At 35.9% G+C, this 22825-nt stretch overlaps 1 protein-coding gene and 1 pseudogene across 3 annotated transcripts; one reads left to right on the top strand and one right to left on the bottom strand.

Annotated features, from left to right (window-relative positions):
* Nucleotides 1-1736: 1736 nt before the first annotated feature.
* LOC107901030 (sucrose synthase-like) lies at nucleotides 1737-5480 on the bottom strand. 3 transcript variants are annotated; one of them, NM_001399828.1, is made up of 11 exons: nucleotides 5456-5480; nucleotides 4985-5078; nucleotides 4782-4899; nucleotides 4551-4702; nucleotides 4279-4471; nucleotides 3768-4199; nucleotides 3407-3697; nucleotides 3147-3313; nucleotides 2822-3046; nucleotides 2036-2738; nucleotides 1737-1927 (listed from the first exon to the last, which is right to left on the bottom strand). In NM_001399828.1, exons 2-11 carry the CDS (start codon nucleotides 5062-5064, stop codon nucleotides 1898-1900), a joined length of 2391 nt encoding a protein of 796 aa, NP_001386757.1. In that variant the 5' UTR covers nucleotides 5065-5078; nucleotides 5456-5480; the 3' UTR covers nucleotides 1737-1897. The 3 variants fall into 3 exon arrangements, with proteins under 3 accessions (NP_001386757.1, NP_001386758.1, NP_001313827.2); NM_001399829.1 differs by lacking the exon at nucleotides 5456-5480 and adding an exon at nucleotides 5208-5279; NM_001326898.2 differs by lacking the exon at nucleotides 5456-5480 and having other exon boundaries at nucleotides 4985-5138.
* Nucleotides 5481-17101: 11621 nt separating this feature from the next.
* LOC121218381 (uncharacterized) lies at nucleotides 17102-21636 on the top strand (annotated as a pseudogene).
* The last annotated feature ends 1189 nt before the right edge of the window (nucleotides 21637-22825 follow it).

The raw sequence follows: 22825 nt of genomic DNA, 5'->3' as shown, positions 1-22825 counted from the left end.
AATAATTATTATTAATACTGCTATTTTCCAGCAATTATGTATTTATTTAATGAAATTATTTAATGTTGACTTAAGTATGAAATGACAGAGAATCAGTGATAAAAGCCCCGTTGAAACATTAGGAGTGTATTGGATACAAATGTCATGACATTTGGGTAAAGAGATCCCATGTAAGACCATGTCTGGGACATGGCATGGGCACCAATATGAGAACTCCCATGTAAAAGCATATCTGGGATATGACATTGGCAGTACAAGAAACATCCCATGTAAGACCATGTCTGGGACATGGCTTTGGCATGTTATTATCAGAAAAGATACCCAAGTATCATTATAATTCCAATGTGGCTCAACGGGCTAGTAAACAAATTATGTTCCATGAAAGTTCAAGTAAAAGCATAAATAGCAAATTCAGGTGAGTTATAAGAGTTAAGAACATATTATGTTATCAATTGAGAACCAACATTTCAGCAAGAGAAGAGTAAGTTATAATCATGAGTTATCTAAGTAAACAAGTAAGTGAACGAGTAAGGGATTAAGTAAAGAGGAAATTAGAGATCATGACACTTGAGTATATTTATTTGTGTTTAATGTTGTTATTTATTTGCTTGTAAACTTACTAAGATTTATGCTTACTTCTTTTATTTCTTTTTCTTTCATATAGTATTATCAAGCATAGTCGGGATCTTGAAGACGTCAGAGAGCATTCACACTATCAACCACAACAACTTGGTATTTTAAGATGATAAATGTTTCGAGCTATGACATATATAGGGACTTAGTCATTTCGATTGTATATTCTTAAATTATGACCAAAAGATGATATGTAAATATTTGATGATGAATAATTATTAAAATGGCTAAGTATGAAGGTGTTTGTTGTTATAAAAGTCTAGGTGATAAATTATGCATAGAAATAATGAAAAAGTAAAAATTGATAGTGAATAAGTTTTGAGACAGTAGTAGTGACGTGATTTTGAAAAATCACCAAGAATAGTATAAAATGAATTAGAGGGTGGATGAGATATAAAATTAAATCTTATTGAGTCTATTTTCATAGAAAAATAACATGTAGACAAAGGAATTATGTATTCTGAGATATTTGCATTTTAGTTAGACAAGGTCAAAGTGGTTTTCGGAATCTCTGTTCTGACTTTGAAAAATCATTAAAAATTGTACAAAAGTAGTAATGAGTTGTAATTTATATGTATAAATTCCTTATTGAGTGCATTTTCTGTATAAACAAGTGAGAACACCATATGAAGTCTGTACAATGAGATAGTTAAATTTTAGTGATGAGAGGTCAGGACAGTTGATCAGTGAAACAGGGGAGATATTAACTAATAAAATGTACTAATTGGCTAAACCAAAAATTCTGAAAATTTTATGGTAAAAAGATATATGAGTCTAGTTTTAGGAAAAATTTACGAATCTAAATTTCAAGTTTCTTAGCTCAAGTTATAATTAATTTAGTAACTGCTGCGCAGGTGGACAGCTTTGTTGTGAATAGTGAAATTAATTTCAAAAGTAAAATTTTATGCCCTGAACTTTTAAGTTAAGTCAAGTAACGCCTCATGCTCGACTCCAGCAACGGTCTTGGGTAAAGGGTGTTGCAAAATAAAAATATATATATCAAATTACACATTAAATCAAAATTCAATATAATTTTAAATTTTATCCTCTTCAAACTCAAAACTTAAATACAAACATCATTCAACAGAAATTAAAACTTTATTGCAATCAATGGGACCAAACCCAGAGTTCAAAACATTCCAAGGGGAAACCCCAAAGTTGAAATTAAACATTTACGAAATTGAAAAAAAGAAGCAAAAATAAAACTTCAATAGCAATCATTCTTGGAAATTCCTTGGTTTCCAAGCAGCCTTTTGCTTTTTCTTTACTCAACAGCTAGTGGAACAGTCTTGACCTGTAAAGCACACAATTAAACAAACATTCAGAAACATGAAAATTTCAGTTCAATGAAAGAGTAAAATGATGTTTGATGTAATAATAATAATAGACATGATTGTTTTACCCGATTGTTATACATCCATGCATGCAACATTTCAATGTAACGCTTGCGCCCACGTTGCTCCTGGTAAGCTACATGTTTCGAAAAGCCATAAACTCCGGTGAGAGTCAATAGCTTCTCGGAGTAAATCTGCCATGTATACTTCTCCTGTATGCGTTTCAACCCTCCCTGGGAGATCTCATCCCAATAAGATGGATCCGCTTTGCACTTCTCGAAGAAATTGGCAAGGGTCTCGGCAGCCAAATCACCGTTATAAGGATCGATGTTGAACCCCGATTTTCCGTGAACTATAATCTCAGCAGGGCCCCCGTAACATGTTGCAAATGTTGGTAGTCCACAGGTCATTGCCTCAACAACAGTCAAGCCAAAAGCCTCGTATATAGGAGGCTGAACGAATGCTCCCTTGGTGTCGCAAATATAACGATAGAGTTCACCATTTCTCACTCGGTTCATCTGGGACGATATCCATCTGAATTGTCCATTCAACTTGTATTTTTCGATAAGTTCATACATCTTCTTCATTTCAGCCTTTTCTTCTAAGTCCTTGGATTCCTTTCTCCTATCTCCACCTACTACAACCAAGTTAACCAGTTCCCTCAGCCGGCTGTTCTTGGCATAGAACTCTACGAGCCCAGTTAAGTTCTTCACTCGGTCCAACCTTGCCATGGTAAACAGAATCGGCTTGTTGCGGTCTTTTAGTACACATCTGTGAGACAACAATTTAAGACATTGTTAACACTGAACACAAAATCTAGTGAAAAGGGTGTAAAAATAGGACCAAAATCTCACAAGTGCTCTGTATTCTCAACAGGGCTGTAAAGAAGCTCTTCAATCTCCGGGTGGAACTTCTTCAACCTCCGCTTCTCTTCCGTGTAAGGGAAGTATATGCTCATATCAGCACCAGGGGAGACAATATTGAATTTGGGATCAAAAACATCGATCCCATCAACAACGCGGTAGAGCCCTGGAAGAGTGAAAGCAATGTGACTCTCGTATTGGCCGAGAGTGTCCTTGCTGAAAATCATGGAATGAAAACATTGTTAGGGACTCAAATAGGTGGCAACATTTACAACGTACAAGGGAACCAAATGTAGTAAAGTGGGAGATAGATTACCTTCCAGCAATCTCTTGGAAGGTGCTGGTGATGATAAAATCAGTATGGTTCATAGCAATAAGATCAGCAGTAAACTGACAGGAGAAGTGATACTTATCCTCAAGCTGTTTCCAGTTAATGTCTGAATCCGGGTATTTCGTCTTCTCGAGTGCATGAGCAATAGTGCACTGCATAAAACATTGAAAACCAAGTTTTTAGATTGCACGGGGAACATCAAAATACAGCAAGGAACTTGTTCAATTAATTGGTATTTAACAAACCTGTGTAACATCAAACTTATGTGCCAATAAAGAAGCAACAATGTTTCCATCACTGTAGTTCCCAACAATCAGATCAGGCTTGCCCTGGAACTCTTTGGTGATCTCAGCTGCAACATCCTTAGTGTAAGTCTCCAGGTAAGGCCAGACTTTGAATCGTGAGATCCATGGACGTACAATTCCCTTCTCAGTTCTGAAGGGTACCCGAAGAATATCAGAATACTTGGTTCCATACACTTTCTCAAGACGCTGACCGCAAGTTGTTCCTACAGCATCAGGGAGGAGCCGAGTAATCTGGTACACAAACAGCCAAATTAAGCATTAAACATAATGATCGAAACTGAATTAACATTCAGATACTCACGACTAGGATACGTGGGGTAATGTCGAGTCCTTGCAGCTTGAAACGATGAAGCAACTCTTCCTCCAAGGCACGAACTTGATCTAAGATATAAACAACCTGACCACCTGTGTCAGGGTATCCCAAAACATTGTCTTGGGCAAAGTATCCATGGGGAGTCATGATTACAACATTGGCGACCAATGGGATTCTTCCAAGGAAGCTTTCAAGTGCGACAGGATCAGGTGCCTGAAGGAGATCCAATAGAAGATGGATCATCTCAAGAACATGCTCAGCATTATCACCCCATCCCTTCTCCAAACCAATCCCCAGAAACCTTTTCTCGAAAACTGAGTACGGGGTATCCGAGGATAGAGGAGTCAGATACTCCTCGGCCTTCCTTAATGCATGTTGGAGGGAATTCACATCTTGGATTCTGTCATTCAACAGCATACCCTGTGGCATAACATTGAACGATTCTTAAGTTTTGATGTATACAGAAAGGAAAAACAAATAGTGAAAGTGAAACTTTTACCTTTCCCTTCTGGCAGTGAATTTGGAGAAATTCAAGCAACAAGTTCAAGTTCTCCTTGTCTTGAAATAGCTTGGCAGAAAGGTGGCGGTTGAGGAAGTCCATGCCATTACCAATGGACTTTGAAAGAGATGGACGAGGAACAGAATTATTGAATGCACCAAAGTCCAATTCCAACATAAACTCGCCATTGGAGCTGAACCACATCATTGAGCATTGTTCAACATAAACTCAAACATAATATAAACCAGGAGCTGTAAGAGAAAACTACCTACCTTCCATCAACAAGTTCTTCCTTCAACCGTAGATACTCAGCAACGGGCATTTCCTCCACAAAAAGCTTTTGGACCTCCACAGCAATGTACTCCCAAACTCCAGGAGCTGAACGAATGGCAAGGGCAACCAATGGAGACGACACTACAGCTTCCTATTAGATAACGGTAACATATCAGTCCAATATTCTCATCATGAAACATAACCAAAGAAAGGGTTTGTTTTATTGTGACCTGAGTGGACCTGAGGACCTCCACCACCATCCCATCAAGTGCTTGATTTCCGGCCTCTTTATCGAGAACCGAGAGCAGCTTTTGAGACTTATGAATACCCTTTCCGAGGCTTTCAATCCTGCAATATGACATATATAAACAATGTAATAAAAAATAACGAAGAAAGACCAGAAATTTGAAGGCAGCACTTATTTACATTATACCTTGACAAGATAGACTTTGCCTGCTGTGGATGAGTAGCTAGAGATTCACCCAAACGCTCACAAACACTGATTGAAGCCATTGTTTTTTGGGTTCCTGAAATGGCAGAAGGGAAGGAATGTATGAAGAATTAGGATATGGATAAAAATCAAAGACACAAAAGATCAGTTTCAAAGGCTATGTTATATAGTACTGAAAAAGTTGGACACTGCTAAATGGAGATACCTAATGGTTGCAGTAAATTAGATAACTTGAAAAGAAAGTAGGCACAGATTTAAATCTAACTACAAATAGTACTTTTTAAAAAGAAAATACAAAAATTCAACTTGTTTTTGTATGAGGAATCGCTTAATAACAAAATATCAAGAAAATGATTTATAGATAATTTTGGGTATCTAAAAAGAAAGAAAAAAATCTCAAATTCGATCCCTCGATAACCCTACTCCAGTGGAGGTGAAGATCCAATACCATACCTAAAAGAAAAAAGTATGAATGAGTGAGGTCTAAGGCAGCAACAATTGCATTGAATATAGAGAGAGTGACTATTGAACTAAATATGGTAACCTCCAAATGCTCTGAATCGACTCTACCAATAGACTGAAATAGAATCACCAACTTTAATGAAAAAAAAAATTAAAACTTGTTGCCCAAGAAATTACTATAAGTACGTAAAGCTGTAGGAAAATCCAAGTAATTTTTTTTTAAAAAGGAAAATTGAAGAAATTTGACAAGGAGCTTCCTTTAAACGGATTTGACTCTACGTTTCTTTACAAGGAAATGTTATATGGAGAGATTTATTATGTATAAAAATAGAAGGCCTAATCAATGCATTAATTTTCAGTAAATATATTCTAAACATAAATTTTAATGAATACATATGTTTGGATTGGGAGGGGGAGGGGAGTTGGCTTCTGTTTTCAGTTATGTAAAAGTGGCCCTTGGACAGGTTGGCTTATGTGTTTTGGTCCCACCTCAAGCAACCGACCAATCAACCATCACTTTTTTATTTATCGCCATTAATAATATTAATATAGAAACTTTTCTGATATAAAAAATACTTAAGTTTTGCTTCCAAAACAAGTTTCAATCTTGGGTTCTTATTATTGTGATTTCTTTTATGAAAATTATTGTAATTGTTGTATTTGCTGCATCAAACCAGACTTGAGCATCAAGTTGTAATTCTTATTATATTTTAAAAATATTAGCTTAATGAAAGAATGTTAATGATTAGTTATTAGATTCGCTCAAATGGATACTTCAAGAAATCGAATTAAAAATTTATTAACTTACTTGTATTTTTTTAAAATATTTTTTTTAAGAAAAGTTATATCACTTTTTTTTAATTAAAATAGTTTTTTTATAACAATTATAGAATTCTTCAAAATAAATTTTTTTAAAGTTTATGGTTATCCCTTTTTAAAAAATCATATCGAATTCTCTAAATATGATTTACCACACATCCAAGACTAATGGATTAAACCATAAATGAAAAGAAAATCCCAATGGTTAGATTTAAGATGTTTCAATATTATTTTTTAATATTATTTTATTTCCTAAAATATAATTTAATTATTATTTTTACAATAATATTTATTTACTTAACTAAACTTTGTTTTCCTTAATAGGAGTGAGTATTCGATCAAGTCAAATCGAATCAAATAAAAAATTTTCGAGTTAACCTAGTTGTCCATTACTATTTTATCATCCTATCTCGATTTGAATTTTTTCGAGTCGAATCGAGTGAAATGAAATTCAAGTCGAGTTGAATCAAATGAAATTATTCAAGTTAAATTAAAAAAGTAAACATGTTAAATTAAAATCTTGTTACAGTATAACTAATTTCATACTAGAGTACGTAATTTTGAAAGCATATATATTTGAAAACCTTTTCAAAGAAAAAAAAAGAAAAAAAAGAAATATTTTGTATGATAAACTTGAATCATTAATTAATTTGTTTAGGTTCCAAAATTATTATATTAGGAAATTTTTAAAAATTTAAATTTCTTTATATATTCTTTAGATTTATTTTTTAAAAATTTTTACAATTTTTTTAAAAAATATATAGGTTTTGTAATTTTTATAAATATTTTGAATTTTTGAAAATTATTTTGATTTTTTTGTATTTTTTGTTGAGAGAGAGACAATTTTGCTCATTTTCAAAACTGGCAAGGACCAGAGGGGTATTTACACTAATCTGTTATTTGAATTGTAAAATTTAACTCAAATCAAACTCGAAACTCAAATTACTTATTCGAGTTGACTTGAAAAAATTGAATAACTCGAAATTCAAAATTTTTTTTATTTTAATGAATTCAATCGAGTTTTACTCACCCTTGCTCCTTAATATCATTCTCTTATATGATTTTCTAAGTAATTATGAATATAATTTTATCTAATTTCCCCAAAATGTGTTTTTTGGTTAAAATACGTCGCCAATCTCTCTATTTTGATCAACTTTGATATTTAGTCCCTAGTTAGAAAGTTAAAAAGTTAAGGTATTTTATTTTTTCAATTTGAAAAATTTCTATACAATCATTAAAATATTTAATTTTTTCTGTCAAATTTTGTCAACTTGGCATGTCGATTAAATTATCTTCATATGACATGAGATATAATTGATATAAAATAAACATGCCAAGTTGATAAATTTTGATGGAAACTACTAACGTTGTTAATGATTGAACTAAAAATTTTAAATTAAAAAGATAACATAGTTTAATTTTTAAAATTTAAATTAAAAAGATTAGATTTCAAAATTTTTAAAAGTATAGAGAGTAACAACATATTTTAATTTTTTTATTTATCATTTTAATCCTAAAAAATAAAGGGAAACCATAGAAGTTAAAGTAGATATCTTAATATGCTCTCTTATTGGAAATTTTGCATTCTGGTTTTGCTTGTGTAAATAATATAGCGAAAGTTAGACTGCTCCACACTTGGATTGCTAAAGATTGGCAAGTGAAGCTTAGACTTTTATCGAGAGATGGCAACAAAATCGCTGATTGCTTGGCTAAGGAAATTTTGGGAAGCTTGAACCAATTGATCATCCTGGATAAACCTTTAATCTATGTGCGACGTCTATTGGAAACTGATGGTTATCACACAACGACTGATGTAATCGACGAAAATTAGACTAGTTTTGTTTTAGTCTAATACTTTTCTTCTACCAAAAAAAAAAAAAAAGAGTAGATATCTTAATTGCTCTTTTTTCATTTTGATAGAAATATATCTTAATTGTTGACTGTTCAAAACTAGAGAGAAACCAGGCAAAATAAAGGAGTGCATTTTTCTAAAAAAAAAAGAAGAAATTATTATAATTTTTCTTACTTGTATAATTTTTTTTGGTAACACGTAAAAAACATCAATTACATGCTAACAGTAGGAACCAGGTTGGATAACCAAAAACATCTATCAATTCGTATCTGATCATCAACCAATGATGGAGCTACATAAAACATTCTCGCGCCAATGGGGGAATCTTTCATCAGATTAGCTAAGGTATCAACAGCAAAATTCACCTCTCTAGGTACTTGCTTTATGAGCACTCTCCACTCGCGCCTGCACAGTTCTTGGATACGCAAAATCAAATCTCTATTTGAATGTCCTTTATGATCACCGTGGATATCTTTGATAGCCAAAGCATAGTCTGTTTCAATAAACATTTGCCCATTTATCCTCCCAAGCTATTTGGAGGCCATCATAAATGGCCCAAAGCTCAGCTTATAATACACTACATTTTCTAATATTTCTTCCTAATCCCTACATCAATCTACCTTGCTCATCTCGAGCCACTACTGCAGAATAAGTTATACCCAAATTCGGATTATAGGCACAATCTATATTAAGTTTAAAGAACCTAGTAGGCGGGGGAGCCCATCTTTGATCCCTGCTTCGATGCACATTGTTTCCCCTATATCAACATGCCCCTACTTAATGGATCTCGCCCACCACCACGACGATTCGATCACACTAAATATGTTAAAATGGACATCTTGGAACACACATAAATTTCGCTGTTTCCAAATCCTCCAACAAACAATCCCAGAAAGAGAAGGCCAATTTACATCCAAAAATACAACATCAACTTCATTTTTCAAATTACCAAATAACCATTCATCCAACAAAGAAGAGAAGAACCGGGTTGAAATCCTCGAAGAAATTAACTACTTCCACACTTCTTTTGCTTGACAACAATCTCTCAACACGTGAAGACAAGATTCTTCAACGCTTCCACAAATCTTATATGATGGGTCATCAAAAAAGCCTCTTCTACAACATTTCTTATTAGTAAAAATGCGTTCCTTGAACATCAACCAAATAAAGTGACGAACATGTTGTGGAACATTTAAAGACCAAATAAGCTTTTATTTTACCTCTGGTGGGTTTAACGAATTTCTCAGAATACCATAGGCTGCTTTGATATTGAAATTTTCATTAGAAATCTAACTCGATATAACTTCATCAGGGCCTACACGAGAGTTCGGGGTCGAAATGCCTCCTATATAGGATAAAATATCTTCAGTTAAAAAACACCGCATATACTCCCAATTCTAGTTACCCTCTACATTCATGGCCTTCCGAAGAGTGATAGACTCATCAATCAAGGAAGGAGTCAAACAATGGTTAATAAGAGGACCCACCTCTACTATCCAATTATCAATCCAAAAATTGACAAGATTCCCATTACCAACTGACCAAAGAAAACTTTGACGCAAAAGGGGACAAACAACACTTAGAAATATCCTCAGGGCATTCTTTCAAGAGTTTATACGTAAATCGAAGCACCCTTACCCACAACACTTGATCATTAGTCAGGAGATAAAATCCTAACTTTAACATAAAAGATTCATTCTGTTCTTTAAGGCATCAGATACCAAGTCCCCCATTAGATAGAGGCTGACAACAGTCTCCCCACCTAACCAAAGTCGGTTTCTTAATGGCTTTAAAACTCCCCCATATAAATCTCCGAGCAATTCTTTCAATTTTAGTACAAACTCTAGACAAAATTTTTACAGTTCGCATAAAATAGTTGGGAATGGATAAAAAAACTAATCGAGCTAAAGTTACTCTTCTCACCATAAAAAGTGTCTTAGCATTCCAGTTATCCAACTTCTGTCTGACCTTGTCTACAACAAATTTGAAGGTGTTTGTTGTTATACATCAATAGAAAAGAGGCAATCCCAAATATACCCCCAAATCATCAGTTTGGTGAAAACCACTAACACTACAAATAGCATTAAAATAGTTGGAATCAGTATTACTAGAGAAAAACATTGTAGTTTTGAGCCCATCAACTTTATGACCCAAGGCAGCTCCAAACGTGTTAAGCGCATCCTTTATATTCCTTGCCTGATCTATATCTGTTTTTGCAAATAGGAAAAGATCATCAACGAAAAATAGGTGCGATAAGGGAAGACCATTCTTACCTAACACAACAGGTTTCCAAATTTTATCCTCCACACTTTTGTGAATAAGTTGACCCAATTTCTCTATGCATAACACAAAGATATAAGGAGACATCGAACAGCCTTGTCTAATACCCTTGCTTAGATAAAATTCAACTGAAGGCTTTGCATTCCACAGAATCTGCATGGACGCCATTGTAATACATTCCATAATAATCTTAGACAGATTTGAAGGAAATCCAACATCCGATAAGGTATCTCCAATAAAATCCCACCTGATTTTATCATAGGCTTTCTCCAAGTCCACTTTTATGGCCATCCAACTTTTTTTTCTCTTTTTTTGTACTCATTGAGTGAACAACCTATTGGGCAATAACAATATTATCAGTAATCTGCCTTCCAACCACAAAGCTAACTTGATTTGGGGCGATAAGTAAAGGGAAAACTAGCTTGAAACGATTCACAATAACTTTTGTGACAACCTTATAAAGAACATTACAAAGGCTGATTGGCCGAAACTGAGCCATGGATTTAGGAGCTTTAGTTTTTGGAATCAACACCAGAAAAGTCTTGTTCATGCTACTATTGATAAACCAATCTGAAAAAACTCCACAAACCTACCTACACACTTTTGCACCAACTGTTTCCCATTAACTCTGATAGAATAAAGCATGAAAACCATCTAGACTCAGAGTCTTCAAGGAACTCATACTAAACAAAGCACTTCTAATTTCCTCATTAGTCACATCCGCCTCAAGAATACCCAAAGACTCAAAGTCCAAAGTCAGGAAATATCCATATAAAGGGGATATACCAAAAAAATAATCATCCAAGGAATAAAGTGAAGAGAAGAACCTGACTGCTTCCTCTTGAAGGACTTCATTGTTATAATGCCATTGATCTTCAACCTTCAAAGCAAAATTTTTTGTTTAAACTTCTCATCGCAATGGCTTTATTATGGAAGGATTTCGTATTTCGGTCACCAAGATCCAATCCACTCTCGACTTTTGTTTCCAAAGTAATTCTTCCTCGTCAAGAATATTCTCATATTTAACACACAACTAACAACAAGTTCCATGAGAAATCTAGAATACCTTCGGTCTAAGGCAGCTTGGATCTTTTCAATTCGAAGAGCAAACAACCGCTTCCTTCTAATGATATGACCAAAAACCTTTGTATTCCATCTTTTCAAGTTCATAGTGAGAGTACCAATATTATCAACTAAATCCACCTCATTACTCTAACTCTCTCGAACAAACTATGCAAAAGACAGATGATTAACCCAAGGCGCTAAGAAATGAAAAGTCCTATCAACTTGAGCTTTTTTGGGAGAATTTGATGACAATAAGATAGGCCTGTGATCCAATTTTAGATGGAAAATTGTTACCTCTGGGAAAGTCCTGCACCATACACTATTCCCAATTGCCTTGTCGAGTCTCTCAAGACCACCCTCTTCTCTAAGTGACTTGAGGTCCCTTAAATCCAAGATCCCTTAGCTCATTATTCTACACAAAATTAAATAACTTGCATCTAGAATAAATAGGTCGCCTCTCTTTCTTTTCCTCCGGTAGCAGAACATAATTGAAATCACCAAGTAAATCCCAAGGTTCCACAATAGATTGAGCAAGAATACTAAGTTTGTCCCATAAAATCTTACGTCTCTACTTATCAGGAAACTCATATACAAAAGTCACCAAAATATTCGAAGAACCCATCACCTTTTTCAAGAGACAATGTACAAATTGTGGATCATTCATGAGAATATCAATAAGAGCATTATTATTCCAACAAAGCCACACTCCCCCAGTGAAACCACGAGCTTCAACCCGATGGGATCGATCCATTCCAATTTTCATAATAATACCATCAACCTTTGCCCTAATAATTCTAGTTTCAAAAAAAGCAGCAACATCTACTTTAAAGTCAGCAAAATAATCATTAACAATACTTACAAATTTAGGATCCGCAAAGCCTTGATAATTCCAAGTAAATAAATTCAATACCATCCCAGTTAAAGAGGAAATTAAAATCAGACTCACTTCAAACATCCAAATTGTCCCTATCATTTACTGATGAACTACTCCTAATATTACAGTCGGAATCAACCTTCGAAATTCCCTCTTCAATTATGTTTGTTACCATACTCATGGCTTCAGTGACAGGAATTCGGTTTGGAAATCGAATCTTAAATCTGCTCCATTTCCTTTTTAGTAGATTTATTATTTTTTAACCCTATTTTGCTCACCTATTTTTGAAGAGGGACAACTAATTAGGGGTGATTCCAGTGGCCGCGTCTCAATACTAGAGGACACAACCTCTTTAGAAATGTTAGGGTTTTGGTTTTCAATAAAATTTATAACCGCATGGGCTTTCGAATTTAAGGTGGTAGCTCCAATTTTTCTACCAACATAGGAAATTTTCCTTTCTTTAACAGTGCGGGATTCTCACCTAAGGGTTCTACCACTGATGCCTGCAATTTTCCTCCATCATTGCGCTCCCGATCTTTGGACGATGAAGAACCAACGTTTGGGCCTGATTCATTAATTGGTTCAACAGAAAAATCTGCTAATAACAAGGCTAGCTTAGAGGTAGATAAAGGTGGGCCCACTTCTTTTAATTTCTGTTGGGCTTGTAAGTAAACAACTCCCTTTTTTTCTCTTAGCCCAAGTCTGCTAGCCAATCCATCACCCAAGCTCGATTCTGAAATAACAACACCATCATTCAAGTCCCTTTTGCGCATTGTGTGGTCTTCTCCCAAGGGATTATTATAGATGGCAACTCTTTTGCCTTTAAAACTAGTCGAATTAATGGGATTATAATCACTAATTAACTCACTTTTGTTTTCCTATAAATTTTGTAAAATATCAAACCTAGATCCCGACGAATCCGCCCCTTTCTTTGCTTACTGGTCATCACTTTATTTCCGACCATTCCTCTTTCTTCGGTGATCAGCTAACATCCATGGCTCAAAGTTCTCATTTTCAACATTCTTATTTGCATAATATAAATTTCCACAATCCACAGAAGGTAACGTTCCCTCATCTTTTTGGCCTTCTTGTCCCGATTTAAAATTGTACATATCTTTCAAATGCCTGTAGCATCCACATGAGAAACACATGTTAGGTAGGGATTCATACTCTACCCTTGGATACATCCATCCACTTTGATTTTAAAGATAAAGGGTTTATTATGATCCAGGAGAACAACCATCCTAACAAAACGAGTTTTTTTGTGCATTACCAGTTTGATCATCCAATTTGATGACGTGTCCCACCATTTCTCCAATGTTCGTTAAAACACTCTTTAGGTACATGAAACCCATAATACCAGGAAATCGAATCCAGGCAACCACATTCGATGGGTAAGTCTGAGAAGTAGAGAAATATTGTGACCATGGTTGAATCGTTAGGTATTTCCCAAATACAATCCATGGTCCTTCTATTAGGGTCCGAACATAATCAACTTCCTCCTGAAATTTCACCAAAAAATAATCATTCTCTAAGTCCAAAATACTTATGGGTGTAGATGGCTTCCAAAGGCGGTAAATTCTATTAGATAAAGTCTGAATTCCAATTTTCCAACCAAATAGCTTGATAACAACGGTCCGAACCCTGCTTTTATATAAAGCTTGGTGAATCCGCTCAGAGAACCTAATCGATGGTAATCCATCCTCCGTTCCAATGGTAACATCACCCTCTAGAATCTATAAATCGTCATCAACTCTTCCTTGCACATCCCTTCCTAATGGTTTCATAGATCCAACTAACATATCTTTGAAAGACAGTCTCTCATTAAATTGTTCATTAATCCCTTGAGGATTAAACCTCCATTTCCATAATTTGATTCGTAAAATTAGACTGGTCAATTCTCATTCAAACCTTTTTGGTCGCTTTGTCCTCCACCATGGAGGACAAAAAAAGACTAGGAGAAATGCTGGACATGTATTATTTATTTACCATTAACTTTAAATTATACAAAAGTTTGAACTTTAAAACTCTTAAATGTACATTTTTTTGTAAATAATAAATTTTTTTATTTGCATATTTTATTCATTAATTTATTTAGATGGTTCTAACTAAAATTTAAAATATAATCCATTTAATTTGAACTTAAATTAGGATAATTTAATTTGGTTATAAAATAATTCAAATTTAAAATAATAAAAACTTAAAATTACTCCAATAATTCAAATATAAAATTTTAATATTTAAACTTAAATAATATAAAACCAAAATAATCCAAACTTAACATTATTAAACCCAAAATTCACTTAAAACTTGAATTAATTTCACACGCGGACTTAATTGATTTTCATCGATTTGGTTCATGCATGATTAAATGCTAAAAGTTACATATTTTATGTAACTAAATTGGTTAATTTATGAGAATGCACCACTAATTTTTTCATATTTATTGAATTTTGTGCAGGAATGTAATTTGGGGCTAAATAGAAGAAAAAGGAAACAATTGGGCCAAATTAAAGAAAGAAGCAAAGAAGGAGGGCCAAAGTAGAATTTTTCCAATATTAATTAGCTGAAAATTTTGTTGACTTAGTGGGGGAGATTATTTTGGGATTTATTTTATTATGGGATATTTTTTTCCTTAATTTCCTATGACTAGTTGGCTCCTAATTTAGTAAATCCACTAGTATAAATAGAGCTTGTATTGTTCATCAATTCATCAATCAAAAAATATTAAGTTCTTGTCGTTCAATACATTCTCTCTTTTCTCACGTAGTATTGTTGTTTCTTTAGTTTCCTTTCCTTCAATTTTTAATTTCCAGTAGCTAATCACCAAATCAAGCCATTTGCAATTCCTTTTTTAATTTTTTTTCCAAATAGTCAACCACCGTACTTTAATATATTCCAACCCCCATACTCAATCACATCACCCACCTTTTCACCCATTTACCTTAATTAATTTATCAAATACCAACATGTCCCAAACCTTAGCCAACTAAACCCATTTTCAGCTTTAGGCCGAAATTAGCCTCGTAAAAACCCGTGAGTTATGAACCTGAGCCATTTAACTCCTAAAATTCTAGTACTTATTACTTCTCCGGATTAAGAGTATGATTTTGTCAACTCATAAAGTCAGATCAACACTAAGTCAAAAAAGATGTCGTTTGATTTAGTGTGGTTAGACGTATAGTTGGAATTCTGAAAGGAACGTTTCTAATCGGTTTTCTGTGAACACATTGGCGTGCCAAGTGGAGATTGCTGTTTGGTTCCGTCAAGGGAAGTAGTAACCGGATTTAAATGTCTCACGCGGTTGAGGGCATTGGTTCGAGCTAGGCTCTTCTAGAACGCAAAGCTACCGGAGTTCTAAATCACGAATGTTTCGTGGTTGTTCGATCGGTAAGGGTTAGTTATTGGACGTTCCATAACTAATTTACACAAGGAAGAGTTGGTGTCCAAGGCGTCCTTGGTAGCTATAACTAGCTTATTGGAAAAGAGGAGTTCATCCAATTTCGAGGATCGGTTCAAAGACGAGGAAAATTCGTGTCTAAAGCTGAGCTCATTCTAATTAATTTTTCTTAATATTTATTTCACGGTTTTTATTATTCTGTTTTCAACCTTTACTTTTGACATTATTTTTTTGTTAATTTTAGGTTTTCAAATTTTTATCCCCCCGAACGTCTTGGGCACGACAGCTGGCCCGACATAAATCTGGTCAAGTGAGCAACAATTTACAGTAAACCAGTCTCTGAGGGATCGACCCTATTCCTTATACTGCATAATTTGCAAATTAAGGCGTAGGTTTATATTGGTGGATTCAACACCCATCAGTTTTGGCGCCGTTGCCGGGGACTGGCAACACTCACAATTGTTTAAATTATCTTCATGACCAGATCTTCATCCGGAGATCTCGAATACGACCCAGAGATCGAAAAATCAGCACGAGCACGAAAAAAAGAGACGGAAGCTCTTAAACGTGCAAGTAAAGCAGAAGTTGAGCTAGGACAAGGGCTCTTAGAAACCGGCATTGAAAAATTGAGACAAGCAATTCGTGCAGAGGAAATTCGACGTGGGAAACAACTCGAAGTGGTTGATCCTGAGACCGAACCATTTCCTGAAACAAAAGAAGCAGAAGACAACCTCGGTGAACTAGAAAGGATGGCGAACCGAACCTTTCGTTAATTAGTCGCTGTTCCCAATGAGCAACACCGTTATGCATTAACTATCCAATCGGAGAAACCCCGTTCTAGTTGAAGTCAGGCCTGATTCACCTTTTGCCCACTTTTCGAGGCTTGAAGAATGAGAATCCACATACCCACTTGAGAGAATTCCACATGGTCTGCTCAAGCATGAAACCACTGGGAGTAACCGAAGATGAAATTAAACTTCGAGCCTTTCCTTTCTCTTTAGTTGATACAACAAAAGAATGGTTATTTTACTTACCTCCAAGTTCTATTACAACGTGGGATGACTTATCTCGTGTTTTTCTTGACAGGTTTTTTCCAGCATCGCGAGCAGCTGAACTTAGGAGAGACATAGTGGGAATTCGCCAAATGGAAAGCGAATCACTCTATGACTATTGGGAGCGGTACAAAAAATTGTGTGCAAGTTGTCATCAACACGGTTTGACCGAGCAATCACTTCTTCAGTATTTCTACGAGGGTTTCCTCCCTATGGAAGTGAAAATGATTGACGTGGCTAGTGGGGGGCGCTTGTCAATATGACTCCTCAAAGGGCAAGAAAACTGATATCCACCATGACGGCAAATTCTCAACAGTATCGGCCGAATTCAGAACCCACAAGACGGGTTAATAGGGTAAACATTTCATCCTTAGAAGATAAATTGGATAAGCTCACTAATATTGTTCAATCTATGCTTACAGAAATGAAGAATCAGACCCAACTGTGTGGAGTTTGTACTACATTTGAACATCCGACGGATTTGTGCCCAATCCTTAACAAAAATTCAACGGTAAATGTCGACGCTGTCGGAGGTTTTTCGGGACCTCCACAAAGACGATATAATCCTTTTTCTAACACCTACAATCCCGGGTGGAAGGATCATCCCAACTTGAATTACGGAGCTAATCTCCAATATAATCCATCATACCAATCGAGACCTTTGCAACCATTGCAACCGCCACCCAAGCCGAGCACATCTCTAGAAGCTATTATAGAAAGACTTGCCGTAGATGTTACGAAGTACCAACAGAGGACGGACGCATCAATACAAGAGATAACTAATCAAGTTAGTAAACTCTCGATGGCGGTTAATCGTTTGGAATCTCAAGGTAAATTACCTTCCCAGACAGAGCCAAATCCTCGGCAGAATGTAAGTGCAATAACTCTTCGTAGCGAAAAAGTTCTGGAAACAGTTCCAGACAAAAGTCATTGGCAAGACAACGAACGAGAAAAATAGATCTCTGATCCAAAAGCCAGACCGGAATCAGAAATTCAGAAACCAGTTGTGGTGCCACCTCTTTTTTCAGGGAGACTCGCGAAGGATAAGAAAGAAAAGGAGGAAAAAGAAATCCTCGAAACGTTCAGGAAAGTAGAGGTGAATATCCCTTTGCTCGACGCCATCAAACAAATCCCTCGTTATGCGAAATTTCTCAAGGAATTGTGCACTAGCAAGAGAAGGTTAATAGGTAACGAAAGAGTAAATGTAGGAGAAAATGTCTCTACAGTACTGCAAAAGAAAGTTCCGCCCAAATACAAGGACCAAGGTATGTTCGCTATTTCCTGTGAGATAGGTAATGTAGGCATTAAGAAAGCCATGTGTGACTTAAGGACTTCTATTAATGTTATGCCTTATCCTATATATAAGTTGATTAACGTGGGTCCTTTGAAAAAGACAGGAGTAATAATCCAGTTGGCAGATAGGTCAGTTATCTATCCCGAAGGGTTGCTTAAAGACGTCATTGTTAAAGTTAACGAATTAGTTTTCCCTACAGATTTCTACATTATTAATATGGAGGACGATAACTCAACTAATTCGTCTTATATTTTGCTTGGAAGGCCATTCTTAAGTACCGCAAGCGCAAAAATTGATGTTCAGAGTGGAATATTGACAATGGAGTTTGATGGCGAAATCGTGAAATTCAATGTCTACAAAGCCATGAGTCATCCTAACTCATTGTCAAATATTTCCAGTATCGATAGTATAGATTGTTTAACTCAAAATTATTCTGAATATCATGACTTTGATGAATTGGAAACTGTCCTTTACAAAAGCATTGACATGGATGTATTGAGTCGTCTCGAGGAGTTAGCAGTTATAAAAGATCCGTTGCGAGAAATTGTCAAACACTTGGAGACGCAACCATCATTGACGAATCAAGGTAACCAATTTGAACTATTACTTTCCCAAATTAAAATGTTACCTTCGATTTTACAGCCACCAATCTTGGAGCTTAAAGCGTTACCAGACCACCTCAAGTATGTCTTTTTGGGAGAGAAAGACACCTTACCAGTAATAGTGTCAAACAAACTAACCAAAGACGAGGAGCAAAGTCTATTTCAAGTTCTGAAGGATTATAAGGAAGCTATTGGTTGGACAATAGCTGACATAAAAGGGCTAAGTCCATCTACCTGTATGCACAGAATTTCCATCGAAGATAACACGAAACCAAAGAGAGATGCTCAGAGGCGCCTTAATCCACCTATAATAGAGGTAGTAAAGAAGGAAATCCAGAAACTGTTGGATGCTGGAATGATATACCCAATCTCTGACAGTGATTGGGTTAGCCCAGTTCATGTCGTGCCCAAGAAAACTAGCGTGACAGTGGTGAAAAATTCATCAGGAGAGCTAGTTCCTACCCGAGTCCAGAATGGATGGAGGGTTTGCATCGATTACAGAAAGTTGAATGCAGCTACCCGGAAGGACCATTTTCCACTTCCCTTCATCGATCAAATGCTCGAGCGATTAGCAGGTAAGACCCATTATTGTTGTCTCGATGGAATTTCAGCATTTTTCCAAATTCCGGTGGCACCTGAAGATCAAGACAAAATAACTTTCACGTGCCCTTTTGGAACGTTTGCGTATAGACGAATGCCGTTTGGATTCTGTAATGCTCCGGCCACTTTTCAGAGATGTATGGTGAGCATATTCTCCGACTATGTCGAGAAAATCATTGAAGTCTTCATGGATGATTTCACGGTGTATGGTGACTCTTTTAACGAATGTCTCGATAATCTTGCTAAGATATTACAAAGATGCCTAGAGTTTAATCTTGTTTTAAATTATGAAAAATGACACTTCATGGTTGACAAAGGATTAATTTTAGGTCATATAGTTTCCTCATAAGGTATTGAGGTTGATAAAGAAAAAACGGATATTATTAACTCATTACCTTACCCCACATCTGTGAGGGAAATTCGTTCATTTCTTGGGCATGCAGGATTTTACAAACGATACATAAAAGACTTCTCGAAGATCGCGCAACCGCTTTGCAGTCTGTTACAGAAAGATAAAGAATTTAAATTTGACCAGACTTGTAAAGACGCATTTGACGTGCTGAAGCAGAAATTGGTCTCCGCCCCTATAGTGCAACCACCAAATTAGAACTTCCCGTTCGAAATCATGTGTGATGTAAGTGATCGAAGTGTGGGAACTGTTCTTGGCCAAAGAATAGGGAAAGAGCTTCATGTGATCTACTACGCTTTGAAAACCTTGGATGCTGCCCAAAGCAATTACACAACCACAGAGAAAGAATTATTAGCTGTTGTGTTTGCTTTAGATAAATTTAGATCTTACCTATTGGGAACTAAAGTAATTATCTTTTCTGATCATGCAGTTTTGAAATATCTGATAGGGAAGAAGGAGGCAAAACCTCGACTGATCAGGTGGATTCTACTTCTGCAAGAATTTGATTTTGAAATTCGAGATAAAAAGGGATGCGAAAACTTAGTAGCTGACCATCTGAGTCGATTACCGATTCTAGTAGACGACACACCATTGAAAGATAACTTCCCAGATGAAAACCTATTTTCAGCAAATGCGGTTCATCCTTGGTACGCAGACATAGTAAATTATCTCGTTACAGGTACTGTTCCTTCAGAATTACCAAGGTCTAAAAAAGATAAGATCAAAAAGGATGCACGGTACTTCATTTGGGACGACCCTTACCTTTGGAAGCATTGCTCCGACCAGGTAATTCGACGGTGTGTAGCAGAAACAGAGGTACAATCTATCTTGACTTTTTGTCATTAGGGGACACTTTGGACCTAAACGCACCGCACATAAAATTCTCGAGTGTGGACTATTTTGGCCAAGTATATTTCGTGACGTATTCTTATTCTGTAAAACCTGTGAAAGATGCCAAAAAGTCGATAATCTTAGCCGTCAAAATGAGATGCCCCTTACTCCCATCCATATTTGCAAAATTTTTGATGTATGGGGCATCGATTTTATGGGTCATTTTATTTCTTCTTTCGGTAATTTCTATATACTCTTAGCTGTTGATTACATTTCTAAGTGGATAGAAGCAAAGGCTACTCGCAATGATAATGCTAAGACTGTGGTTGACTTTCTTAAAAGTTCTATTTTTTCCAGGTATGGCACCCCACGAGCATTAATCAGTGACAGAGGAACTCATTTCTGCAATAAAGCTCGTAAGTGCACTTATGGAGAAGTATGGAGTAACTCAACGAATTTCCACTGTTTACCATCCACAAACAAACGGACAAGTTGAAGTGTCAAATCGAGAAATCAAGTCCATATTGGAGAAGACTATTAAACCTAACAGAAAGGATTGGAGCTTGAGACTAAATGACGCACTTTGGGATTATAGGACAGCTTACAAGGGACCAATAGGCATGTCACCTTATCGACTTATTTTTGGTAAACCGTGCCATCTCCAGGTCGAATTAGAGCACAAAGCATTTTGTGCAGTTAAGCAGTGTAATATGGAGATGGAGACCGCAGGAAGAGCTCGAAAGTTGGACATTCAGGAACTCGAGGAAATTAGAAACGATGCATATGAAAATGCTCGAGTTTATAAAGAAAAGACGAAGGCGTTCCACGATAAGATGATCACTTGGAAGCAGTTTTCAATAGGACAAAAAGTTCTCCTATACGACTCCACCTTAAAAATTTTTGCTGGTAAGCTTCGATCCAAATGGATAGGTCAATTTACTATCACTAATTTATTCTCAAATGGTGCAGTGGAAATTCAAAGCGAAGAAACCCGGAATTGCTTTAAGGTGAATGGTCAACGATTGAAACCCTTCTACGAGAATTTTCAAATGCACACGATTGAGGAGATTGTTCTCGAGGAGTCCAGAATTTGAATAACAAGTCGTCGAGCTAACGACGTTAAGCAGAGCGCTGTTGGGAGGCAACCCAAATTTTCTTTTCCTTTATGTAAATAAAATTTTTGGTAAAATAGAAAATGAAAATGCATATCGAGGATTAGTTGGTGCTTAAGTATGTCCATTGTGACTCACCTCCCTTTCTTGGGAACTTACTTAGTGCATTTATCTCGACTATTTTACCAAATATCTTAATTTTAATTTATTTCTTGAGTTTATAGCTTAGTTAATAAATTTTAAAAAAAAATAAACTAAATTTTCCTAATATTATTATTATTACTTATTATTACTGTTTTATTTAATTTTTATTTCTATTTTTTTGCAGGGAAACATTCCAATACAAAGTTAAAATTCCACATGTCACCCACAAAATTCTTTTTATTTTTCAGTCAAGGCCCACTCAACATATCCACCTTTTTAAAATTAATCCAAGCTAGCCCATTAACCCAAACCCAAACCCATCGTACCTACCCAAAACCAAAAAGAGAAAAAAAATCAAAATTTAAACCCAAATTTTCCCACCCCAACCGTCCAACCCTTTTTCCAATTTAAAAAATAATAATAAAAATAAAAACAAAAACCCTTACACCCATCACATCCTAACCTTTCACCCATCAAATCAAACTTTTCACCTAGAAAAAAAACAACCCCACTACTCCATATTGAACCCAAAATCTTTCCACCCCAACCGTCCACTTTTTTCAAATAAAAACAAAAACCCTTACACCCATCAAATCTTAACCTTTCACTTATCACATCCTAATTTTCTTTTCACCCTAAAAAAACCACACAAACACATTACCCACTATTTGACCGGCTAAAGAAAGAAAAAAATTCAAACTCTTCCTTTCTTTTATTTCCCTTCACCTTCAACACTGCTATTTCTTTTTCTTTCCTTTACCATCTTCAACACCACAACTCCAAATAGCCCTCCAAGAAAGACATGGTACGTACTCGCGACCGCGCAGCGCAAGAACCACCTTCCGTGGTAAATCGACGTCAACATCGTTTTTCCGCTCCAACTTTTGTCACCATCAACTCCGACGAGTCCCCCCATCTTCACTGCCGCAACCGCGCCGCCCTAGAAGAAACCGTAGCGCAACTCCAATCGCTGTAATCTACCCGACCCATGAGCCGCCCGTTTCGACCAGCCCAGTCGAACCACCTA

Source organism: Gossypium hirsutum, chromosome D06, assembly GCF_007990345.1.
Source record: "Gossypium hirsutum isolate 1008001.06 chromosome D06, Gossypium_hirsutum_v2.1, whole genome shotgun sequence".
NCBI classification, from domain to species: domain Eukaryota; kingdom Viridiplantae; phylum Streptophyta; class Magnoliopsida; order Malvales; family Malvaceae; genus Gossypium; species Gossypium hirsutum.
Note: the sequence above shows the minus strand (reverse complement) of the source record. Positions and strands in the feature narration are given on the sequence as shown.

Coding starts and splice junctions, on each gene's coding strand:
- LOC107901030 (NM_001399828.1), bottom strand. CDS start 5,064: ATGGCTTCAATCAGTGTTTGTGAGCGTTTGGGTGAATCTCTAGCTACT. Junction 3,698..3,767: donor TTACCCCACGTATCCTAGTC/GTGAGTATCTGA, acceptor TTTGTGTACCAG/ATTACTCGGCTCCTCCCTGA. Junction 2,739..2,821: donor GTTGAGAATACAGAGCACTT/GTGAGATTTTGG, acceptor GTTGTCTCACAG/ATGTGTACTAAAAGACCGCA.